The sequence below is a fragment of the Solanum tuberosum genome, unplaced genomic scaffold (assembly GCF_000226075.1).
Source record: "Solanum tuberosum cultivar DM 1-3 516 R44 unplaced genomic scaffold, SolTub_3.0 scf00338, whole genome shotgun sequence".
In the NCBI taxonomy this organism is placed as follows: Eukaryota; Viridiplantae; Streptophyta; class Magnoliopsida; order Solanales; family Solanaceae; genus Solanum; species Solanum tuberosum.
The window spans coordinates 344480-356788 of record NW_006239263.1 but is presented as its reverse complement, the minus strand read 5'-3'; the positions used below and the strand labels follow the sequence as shown (position 1 = coordinate 356788).

General features: G+C 31.0%; 1 protein-coding gene across 1 annotated transcript; it reads left to right on the top strand.

Moving 5' to 3' along the window:
- Positions 1-7595: 7595 nt before the first annotated feature.
- Positions 7596-12074, top strand: LOC102585108 (triose phosphate/phosphate translocator, chloroplastic-like; the record flags this gene model as incomplete). The annotated part of the gene is given in 14 exon segments (NM_001287896.1): positions 7596-7773; positions 7775-7782; positions 7785-7972; positions 8073-8135; positions 8561-8626; positions 8774-8852; positions 9499-9619; positions 9706-9801; positions 10324-10436; positions 10520-10597; positions 10701-10817; positions 10977-11076; positions 11161-11261; positions 11834-12074. Coding segments are annotated over 14 exon segments (1245 nt in total). The 3' UTR covers positions 11852-12074.
- Positions 12075-12309: the final 235 nt, after the last annotated feature.

The following is a 12309-nucleotide window of genomic DNA, read 5'->3' as shown; positions in this document are numbered from 1 at the left end:
ACTGAGAGACAGCGGGTGTGTATCGTTAGGTCAGACATGCATCACTATACTTGACATTGCATTTCATTGCATTGCACATTTTTATTATTGATGAACTTGATCTTGTGTGTTGCTGATCTTGTGAGTTCCTTTCTGTGAAACTATTGATGAATATTGAGTTGTTATTGAGAATATATAATCTGTTAGAATGTTGTTGTTGAGTTGTATGCTTTGTAAACTGTGAACTGTTAGGTTGGACTGGTTTTATGCATGTTGTAGTTGTGGAGGTTATGATGGGGTGTAAGGAGTACCCGTATTCTGTTCCCTTAGCTTGTGTTTAGAGGTTTGCTTGTTGAGTACCGTGTGGTTTGGTACTCACCCCTTTCTTCTACAATATTTTTTTAGGTTACGACCCCGGATCTTCGTGATACCTTCCATTCTCTTCATTTTCGAGGCTTTCTGTGGAGATTTGAGAGGTAGCTGTTTGTCATTTCAGTGAACCTTCTTACTCCTGTTTATGATTTTATTTTTACTTGAAAGACAACGTCATTTGAGACTTGCGTATTTTATTTCAATTCTAGTATTTATATTAGAGGTTTGTGCACGTGACAACCAGGTTTTGGGGATTGAATTAAGTTGACTTGTTTTCGTAATAGTAATTGTTATTGAACTTTGTTTTATTTTCGCACTTATCAAAATGATTGGGTTTTAGGCCGACTTGTCTTGGTGGGATACGACGAGTGCCATCACATTCATTTTTGGGTCGTGACACCTTCTTTGTGTTGTTGCTCAACAATCTGTCAATGTTAGCATGGATGGAACGACTGCTGATTTTCAATTGTATAGAGGGGGTACTCTTATCTATTACTCTTTTTTTACACATTTTTTTGCCCTTTCTTCTTTCAAGAATCTCAAAAATGACGTGCACTTTGTCTTTTTGTATTATAAAAATATGCAGTGAATCTATGATGGAAGTTGCTCTAGTAGTCCAGATGACTTGAGCCATGGCGTACTAATAGTAGGATATAGTTCCGAAAGAGATGATAACTACTTGATAATCAAGAACTCATGGGGTTCATCATGGAGAGTGGAGGGATATGGATATATAAGAAGAAACAGTGATTTGCCATATGGTATTTGTGCCATTATTTCATTGGCTTCTTATCCGACAAAGAAATTACTTTTGTATTAACTCCTTATCCATCTCCGGCCGTTCTACCACCTCCTCCACCATTTCCTCTGCCCTCTCCACCATTGGTATATAGTTTTTTTTTAATGTATCATTGTTATAATATTATTTTATCATTATGTGAATATGTAAGTCATGATACATTAGTGGTAAACAATCCGCATGTAATGTAATTTTGTATCTATAGATTATGATGTGGTCATTATTTTGTATCTGGATGTGATTTGTATAAAAATGTATCTTCATAATATATTGTATATGATACATGTAATAAATGGATTAACAATTGGAACGGATTAGATACGTTTGTATCAGGTTATTATTGTGTATATTGTACATATAAATAGTGTAACAATTGAGATATGTAAATTACTTGTTTTGTATCAAGACAAATATGGATGATACATTAATATATATCAATATTGAATTTTTGTGAATGGTTGTATCATTGATAATTCTAATGTACCCAATACATGACATAAGATGGTTACAAAATTGTGCTGACATGTGTTGGTTTGTTGTTAGATATGTGTTGCATTGAAAATTGAAAAAAATGTATTTCATATAATGTATCATTGAATTTTTTTAATGTTTGCAGATTATTTCATGTAGTCTGAGTTTTTATGTATCAAGATTATTATTGGGTAATATGTACATATGCATCGCATTCTAAGTTGGATAAGACCGAACAAATATTAAAAAGTGTAGATACATAACACATAAGTGATTTGTTACGGTCTATATAGCCTTTTAAATTTGAATAAGATTGATGATTCGTTGAAAAACTTGATACATGCAAATGATACATTAGGTAGTGTTTATGTATCAAGTACATTTATATTGAACATGATAAAACTAATTGAAGATTCAACAACATTAGGGTTATATATCAACACCTTAAATATGAATATGATACATTGTATAAAACAAGGATGAACGAAGAATCAGATACGTTAGAGAAGTAAAGATTGCTTGTAAAGTGTTTTATATCCTTTTAAAATTAAAAAATATTGATGATACATTATAAAACTTGATATATTGTAAATGATACATTAAGCATTACTTCTGTATCAAGTATATAAGTATTGCACATGAAACTCACTAGTCGAATATTCAACAATATTAGAATTATGTATCAATGTAATAAATATATACCTGATGCATTACATAAAACATAAATTTATTGTAGCATTAATGTATCCAAAATTTCATACCACTAACAAAGGTTAATTTAAGAAACAAAATAAACAAGATACATTGAGAATCAATAACTTTGATAAAGATAGGCGTGAAGATGCATCCTTCTTCGATCTTGCCTTCTCCAACAAAGTCAACATCTATCTTTTCAACAAAGGCTACCAAGTTCCCCATATCCTTATTGTCCCTGTGTATTTTGTTCCCTTCTGGATTTCATTCTCATTAGGCTAGACTATGTCATCAACTACAATATTACGATATTGGGTCAACATGTCAAGTATGGTAGGCTTATTCTGCACACACTTTTTTCATACGTTACCAACATGTGCCCACTGAGACTTGAATTAACATTAGTAAATTGATGATGAAAAATCAAAAAAAAAACAAAAGATATTGAACGGCGAAAATCAAGGAAGACGAAAATTACCTATTCAAGAAGTTGAAATTGATTTGAGTGGAGAGAGAGCGATTTTGAATTTCAAATTGTTAGAAAGGAATTAATTGATAAGATTGTGGGAGTGAAGTTAGGGAGATATTAATGGAGTGAATTAAGGAAGAGAAACGCTAGTTTTGGGAGTATGAAGTTATGTATCAGGAGGTTAGAATTTGGGAGTAAAATAAGGAATTTTGGTAATATTTTAAAATTGTAGGGAATAATAGAAACTATGGTAAATAAATGTGTGTAGATAGGTAATTTTTCCTACTAAAAACCTCTAAAATCTCTTATTTCTCTCATAATTCTAAATTATTTTATAATGTATTCGAGCTAATTTTTAATGTATCCGAGCTACATATTATGTATCCAATTTATTTTATAATGTATCCGAGCTACATATTATGTATCCGATTTATTTTATAATGTATCCGAGCTACATATTATGTATCCGATTTATTTTATAATGTATCCGAGCTACATATTATGTATCCGATTTATTTTATAATGTATCCGAGCTACATATTATGTATCCGATTTATTTTATAATGTATCCGAGCTACATATTATGTATCCGATTTGTTTTACTTTTTCAGGGATTAATGTAATTACAAACTAAATAGGGATATATTGTAATTTCATATTAAAACTATGTGATTCCTAAAATTTATACATAATAATTTACTGGTTTTAGCGACATTTTTTTATTTATTACCATTTATATCTAAACATATCATTCCTAAGATAAATATGCTATGTATTAAAAGTGAATTATACATGCAATATAAATGTATTATAAGTGTTTTAAAATATATTATGCTTGTCTGGTAAGAAATTTACACAATGTATTATAAATGTACTAAAGTGTGTTATAAATGTATTATCCATGATTAAAACTTGTAGTATACATGTTTTATAAATGTATTATCCATGATTAAAACGTGTAGTATACATGTTTTATAAATTGGTTTCTGTAACATGTATTAAAACTATATTATAAATGTATTATAAGTGTACAATGAAAAAAATGTTATTAATATAGATGATACATATTTTTTAAATATAGCATATCTATGTAAGTTTTCTTGTTCTTCCTCAACAAAGTGGATGAAACCGAAGAATCCAAATCCTTTCCCAACATGTAAATTAGGCGGGATAGACAACTTTTGAGACGACAATCAAATTTTAGTCATTGTTTTAAATATAATAAAAAATATAACTATTTTTTATCACGAAAGTAATATTCGAATACCCTTATTTAAAACATGGGATAACACCAACACACAATATTAAGATTCAAAATTTTCATTAAAAAAATCTTAAAATTTAAAATTCCAGAAACAATTCATAAAATTCGAACCTTATAATAAGTTCTCGATAGATTTGGTGATATGAAAAATCCTAGTAATTGATGATATGGAAAATTCCTAGACAAGAAGATCCTATATGATAGTCCTTGTTACTTGTATGTTGATCATGATTCTTTTTTTTTTTCGAATCTTCAAATACAATGAGTGCTCACTTTTTTCCCCATGATGTAACATATTTAGAGATTCCCATTGTTCAGTCTTTGGAAAAAAAAAATTGTTGTTATTGTACAAAGTGATGGATTCAGAAAATTTATATTATGGGTGATTAATTATTTTTAGCTTGGAAATTGCTACATAAAACAGGTGCTCAATTAATATATTTTAATGAATTACTAAATTTAGGCAGTAGGTGCTTAAGCACCCATAATGTGCAAGATATTAGGTCCGCCACTGGTTGTACATATTCTTATTCAACCTATATCGTGTATAATAATTTATATGTATGAGGGGCGAACAAAATTATTAAATATGTATATATAATTAAAAAGCTAGAACAAAAACGAAGATAAATGTAATATAGTGACACTAGTTGACATATTGCAACTCAATCGATCGATTCAAGTACTTCATTTTCAAACTTAACCGTGGACCTCTTGGAGGATAGCAAAATCCTCAATCAATAATAACATATATTGTATTAGGCGATAAAATCTCCTCTCGGATATATCCCTATCAGCTATTCCTTCTCGGATATATTCCTTCCATTAAGTAATGTAGCATTTGTAATGTATCAGACAACCAAGAACTGTATTTGAGAGCAATAAAAAATTTAAAATTTTTGTAATTGGAAAAACTCTCAGAATAGAATGTAATTAAGCCCAAAATGTATGTGATGTTTGTGCTTTATACTGGTAATAATTATGCTCCTGCTTCCCTAATTAGTTGAGTTAAAAGTTTGAGTTTCCTAATGAGAATATTTTGAGTTCATTTCCAAAAATGAAAAATCATCAAGTTAAGTGATGATATTAATATATGTACATAGTATTTTATTTATATTATGCTCTATTTATATGTACATAGTATTTTATTTATTTATATTATGCTCTATTTGTAACATAACCTATAATGTTTATTTATTTATTTTATTTATATATAATATCACTTAAAAAAACCCATCATACGTAAGGTACTGATAGCCACACTACAAATTTTTATGTGGTGATTAACTATCATTTTCCACCAAAATCCAAATTGCCTCTTAAGTCCATCACTCAATTAATCTCAACCCTAAAAAATAATATACAGTTGTCATTTCATGACCATATATATATTTTAAGAAAAGTACTTTAATTAATAGTTCATAGTCTATTTTCTACTCATGGTGTTTTGTTGTTGAGAGTTCAAATATATGTCATTTTTTGAAAAGTATTTACTTCCATTAATATTTTCCTTTATAATTTACAGATGAAAATGAAGGGAACTCATGAATATTATCACAAGAAAATGTTGATAAGATAAGACAGGCTCTTCTTCTATGGCCTCTCAAATCCCTATTTTGGATAAGATAAGACCCCACAAAAATATTATAATACTATCCATAATATATATTTTATATTTATCTATTTTATTCCATTTTCCAATAAATAAATAAAAACCAATCATCTACCTATCCTTTTATCTTTAACAGACATTTGTCACCATGGATATACTTCACCATGATATAATTGTCCTTTCTATAAAAACAAAAAAAATACAATAAATACTCTAAAAATGATTGATTTAAATTAATTATTATTTTATATTTATCTTTACTCAATAAAAACAAAGAAATTAATATAGTAAAAATAATAATATTAAATTAAAACTAACGAATAAACAAATAATTTAGTCAAATTAATTTTTGATTAATATTTTTTAAATAGCGTGCCAAACAGAATATAATAAGTAAAATAAATAGATTGTTTTTGTTGGGTGATAAATAGATAGTTATATATATTGATAACAAACTAATTATTAGTAATACTCTATAGAAGCTAAGAAGACATATATTAGTAATATATGGATTAAACTAACTTTAATTGTAGTAAGAATTTTTTAAATTTTGTTTAAAAAGTAAACATTTCACAAAAATAAAAAGATATTTAATTATTTTTCTCTAATTTGTGACATGTCCCTAATCCCTGTGATAATGAAGTCAACCTAAAAAGAAGGGGGAAAAAAATCATAACTAAGGGTATTGATCTATATATTATAATAATTCCTACATTACTAATCTGCATAATTATTATAATTACTAGCATTATACTTATACTTGTCTCATAACCAAACAACCCCTTACTAATTGATTAATGGGAACTTGATTAATTAACTCATATTGTAGTAAATATGGTTAAATAATTCACCACCATATTTTTGTGATGCCTAATTAATTTGTTACATATTAAGCTCAAGTTAAAGCCTAATTAAATGCTTAATTATATAAGCTAACATATGATAGCATCATTAGTTGGATTTGGGATATATTGGCAATCCTCAAAATATTAGAAATTGATACGAAATTAAAATACATAGATGAAAATGGAAAACTTATTTTAAAACTTCAAGAGAATGGAAAACACTAATCTTCATCAACTAGTCTATGCTCTAAACATCTCAATTTATATGACATAATTTTATCAACTTATCTAAAAAAATATTATTACTTTACTTGAATCGAAAATCTATCTGAAACAACTCTCTACTTTACTCACAAGGTAAAGATAAGTTCTGCATACATATCATTCTCTTCAAATTTCACTTGTAAAATTACAATGATTATACTATTTTTATAAAATAAAATTTTACTTTTTAGAGTAAAAAGAAACCGCAACCTTAAAGTTTCTCTTATACTAAAAAATGTCTTAAAATTAATTAGATCACACATTCTTAAAAGAGAGAAGTATTGAAAACTCCACTGGAACATGGCGCAAATTATTAGATTCATTCTCGAATTATTGACAGTCTTAAAAACACTCATCTACTTGACTAACTAGACTTAGAGACATCCTCGATATACTCTTTATCTCCACATAACATAGCAAGTGATGTGCAGGAGCATGAGACTAGTAATAAAAAAGTCGAGAGAAGTGTTGAAAACACTCCTAAATTTGACGAGATTTTAGGAGTGTATTTGAGTTTAGTTAGTCAAGTAAAATTGTATTTTTAAAACTGTCAATAATTTAGGGATGAAATAAATAATTATCGTCAAATTTAAAAGTACTTTCAATACTTCACTCTTTTAAAAAAATTACAGTATATTATATGAAGTAATAAGATGTCACATAATTTGAAACAAAGATAATACGGTTATAATATTCCTTGGGTAAGAAAAGTAAATAAAAATTGTGAAATACTAGTAGGATATTTTAGGAAAAAGACAAATAAATCGAAATAATACGAACCGTTCATTCGTCACCTGAAAAAACCCCCCCTCCATTTTTAACTCCTCTTCTTCTCTTACAAACTTCTCTGTTCAGTGTACTTCTCTGTTCACAAGTCACTATTTTCTCTCCCTTCTCTCTCACTGCCAATGGAGTCTCGCGTGTTGACTGGTGGCGCCCCCGCCATTCGCGGCGGTCTCCCACTTCTCCGGAAGCCGGCGGCAGTGATGAAGTTCACCACTGCCGCCACATGCGGCATCAACAGGGACTTCCCTGCTGGTGCTGTTACGGCAAAACCAGTCGGACCTCTAATTGCCGGCCCCAATTTGATTTGGGGACGACAATTACGTCCGGCTATTCTTCTCGAAACTTCACCAAAAAGGGAATCCATTAAGCCGTGCTCCGCTGCTGCTTCTTCTTCCGCCGGAAGCAGCGATTCCTCCGGGTAAGGTCCATTTTCAATTTCTTACTTATTGACCCGACCCGGCATATATATATATATCGTTTAATTTGAGTTTCGACCCGCTTTGTTTTTCTTCGCCCAGGGATGTTAAAGTCGGGTTTTTCAACAAAGCTACTCTGACTACCGGGTTTTTCTTCTTCATGTGGTATGCCTCGACAACTTATCGTTTCGTAGCTGGTTAAAGTTACATAGGTATTTATAATAATGTAAAGATTAGTTAAGAAATAATCTTTGTATTATTTTAGGTAGGAATTAGTTATACCAAAATTTATAAGTTATTTCATTTGTTATACTGCATAAACTAATATATAGATTTCGTCGTTACTTATTTCATGTATGAATTGTATTGGTTTTTAAATTGTAAACTGATATCATATTAGTTGTGTTGAATTTTATACATAGTAAAACAGTTACCAAACATGAGGAGTATTATTTATGCGGAATTTAATATATATGAATAACTTAGTTCTTATTCAGCTGCCAAACTACCCGTTAGTATTTTAATTTTTTTATTCAACTGTTAAACAGTTTTGGTGATGAAATGACTAATTTGACCTTGTTTTTTTGTAGGTATTTTCTGAATGTGATATTCAATATCCTCAACAAGAAGATCTACAATTACTTTCCTTATCCTTAGTACGTATTCCAATGTGATTTTTTTTGTTTTGTTTTCTATGGTGGAATCAATATTTGATTGTAATATAAGGAACCTTTTTAAAAATATTTTATCCTTTTGTTTTTTTAATAATAATTTTTGTGATAGATTTTTTATTATATATGCAGTTTTGTTTCTGTTATACATTTGGCTGTTGGGGTGGTATATTGCTTGGTGAGCTGGGGTGTAGGTCTCCCAAAAAGAGCTGTAAGTGTTTCTTTTTTTACTCATATGATATTTTATTGAAATATGTTATCTTATGTAAATTAAGACTAATTATCACTCAATTGAATATTTTCTGAGTTTTTGTGATTGAGTTGAACTTATATACACTGGCAGTGTAAAGAAACCTTAGAGTCACGTTAATGATAAATATCGGTAAATGTGCTCATAAAAAATGAGATTAGTAATGTGGCAAATAAGGTAAGTTACTTGCTAAATATGTTGTTAGTGTAAAAATGTTTACACTCTCATTGTATATAAGTTAAATCCGTTGTATGATACGAAAATTAGTTCCTCGAGTGACTAGTGATTGATTTTTCAATATGTACTTCCTTCTGGAGAAAAAAATACTGGAGATCTCCAATTTGATTTGAGTTTGACTGTGAAAGACAATGACCGATGGCCTTAAGGAAGTAAAATTCTAAATGCGGAACACACATTTTGATTCTTGGTTCATCATTGTCATGTATAAATGCATCACATTAATAAAACTACAGAACAAGATTAAGGTATCGATTGTGTAACATTGTTTTAGCTTTAAAAAAACACGTTTTCCTCGACTAGTTCGTTTAGAATCTTCACAAGACTGCAACTTTCTGATTTGCTGTGAGTTTTCGACTTCTCTTTGTAGCCTATTGATTCAACACAACTGAAGCTGCTCACCCCTGTTGCCTTCTGTCATGCGCTTGGCCATGTTACCAGCAATGTCTCGTTTGCTGCAGTTGCTGTCTCATTCACTCACACAGTCAAAGGTCGCATTCCACCTATCGCTGCAGAAAAGTTTTGCGTTATATAATCCGTATTCAAAGTCTAAGTCTGTTTCTTTTTCTTTGTACAGCTCTGGAGCCTTTCTTCAATGCAGCTGCGTCTCAGTTCATTCTTGGACAACAAATACCTTTAGCACTATGGCTGTCACTTGCTCCAGTTGTCCTTGGTTAGCTCTGTTCTTCTCTGTCTTGTTCCACTCGGGTTGTAGTGATAAACACATTCTTATTATTTTGAAATGAGGAAATAGCCTGAAAAATCAGTTTCAGTCTGATAAATAAAAATTGTAGATTCTTACATTTTTTCGTCTTACATTTTATTTAAAGAAAGGGGAAAGTTGTGTGGTCGTCTGTTAGGTGGATGAGGCAGGGGCCTCATATCCTCTTGTCTTTATTTAGTAATCGCGTAGTTTCTTTTTCTTCGATGTTTTTTGCTAGCTGTTGTTCCATTTTGCTCTGTAGCTTGACATTTTGTCGTCATTTCTTTTTCTTACTGCAACCCCTTCCTGAATAACTTCACCTTTTGAGCCGAGGGTAAGGTCTACTATGTACATCTTACCCTCCTCAGACCCCACTTATGGGATTACACTAAGTATATATGTTGTTGTTTGTTGTAAAAGGGTAAGATTTTAAATACTTATATGCAAGAGGTAATTACCGTGTTGTGATTTATCTTTCAACTGGATGTGCAGGTGTGTCGATGGCTTCATTGACTGAGCTATCTTTCAATTGGTTGGGCTTCACTAGTGCTATGATTTCTAACATCTCCTTCACATACAGGAGTATATACTCGAAGAAAGCTATGGTATACTCTATGTAAAACTAATCCGAGTATTAAAACATTCAATCCATCTAAGGCAATTTTTCTGATGAATGCTTCTTTTGCAGACTGATATGGATAGTACTAACGTGTATGCCTACATATCCATCATTGCTCTTATCTTTTGCCTCCCGCCTGCCATTTTTGTGAGTCGGATAACATCAGCATGTCACTTTCTCTTTTTTCACTCTTTTTCTCGTAAATCTACTTCTTCCTCATTATATACTTTTCATTCTGACAATGTTACAGATTGAGGGACCTCAATTGCTTCAACATGGATTCAACGATGCCATTGCTAAAGTTGGTCTAACAAAATTCGTAACGGATCTCTTTTGGGTGGGAATGTTTTATCACCTCTACAATCAGGTAAACCAGTTAGTAAATGCTGCTAGATTGACGAAAACCTGTGAAAAACCTTCAACCTCGTAAACATATTAATAAGTGACTGCATGCATAATTGGCCTTTTTACAAGATTTCCCGCATTGCTAATCTTCTTGTATTTGTACTTTTCTTTACACAACCAGGTAGCCACAAACACCCTTGAGAGGGTGGCACCTCTTACACATGCAGTTGGAAATGTGTTGAAACGTGTGTTCGTGATTGGATTCTCAATTGTTATCTTCGGTAAGTATCCATCTTTGCTAAGTTATATCCGCAGAATGCCATGTTGTTATGACGAGAAAACTTAAACGTATACATATGTTGCAGGTAACAAAATATCAACACAAACCGGTATTGGAACCTGCATTGCAATTGCTGGAGTTGCAATCTACTCTTTCATTAAGGCCAAGATGGAAGAAGAGAAAAGGGTGAGTCCAAAACGAAATTTTGATTCCTTAAGTAGAAAATCATTGTTCCAAATTTATCAAAATGAATATACCTTAAAAGGAAAGCATGTGCTGTTGGTTAAACACTTATAGTCGTTTGATAGTTGGTTAGAGTTATGTAGTTATTAGTTATCCAGATTTCTAAACTGCAAACCAAACATCATATTAATCTTATACATGAAAACTTACCTCCTAACCAGTAATCAAATGTGGTACTACTTATGCAGAATTTAATACGTGCATAACTCACCTCTAAACCAGCTATCAAATGACCCCTTATGACTAGTGGTTTATCTTGTCAAGCTCATTTACCATTATGTGATAGTGATTGTGCATGTATCCGTCTCGTGTATCTTTACCACTCGTGTGAAAATCTATTAGAACTGTGGACTTCACTCGTCTACTACTCGACCTTTGCCACAAAGATTGTTTCCTTAACTCCATTCTAGATTGCCACATGCATTGATTTAACTATATTGAATTACTAATATCTACTAAAACTGAAATAATTTGCTTCACGCTGATGTTCATCTCATGATCTTGTTCTTTTGCAGCAAAAGAAAGCCGCCTGAAAATGAAGGAACGCGTATCAGGAAGAAGGTTGTGATGGACTGTGTTGATTTTTCACTATTTTTTCCTGTCCAAATAAAGATGAAGAAGGGAAATCTCTGCTTTTCTTGGAGTTCTGTAGTTTAGTTTGGAGTCAATTGTTTTGATTCAAAGGTCAATTGCCTGCTAATTTCTGTATACTTGTGATTATTGTAATAATTATAATAATGTACCAACTTCTATATATTTCATTCCCAGACATCTTGAATTCATTACATCTAATATAGTTTGGTGTAAACATCGGATGTGTACATTTTTTCCATTCAAATCTCCTTTTTTTAAAATCAATTTTGGTAATGTGCTAGTTAATATCCTGAAAAGGAATATGTTGACTCTTTTCCAATTGGTTGGATTGTAGGTGCGATGACTTACTTCACGGGTGAGGTATTTGGTTCATATCCGGGATGCATGACCCATCTAC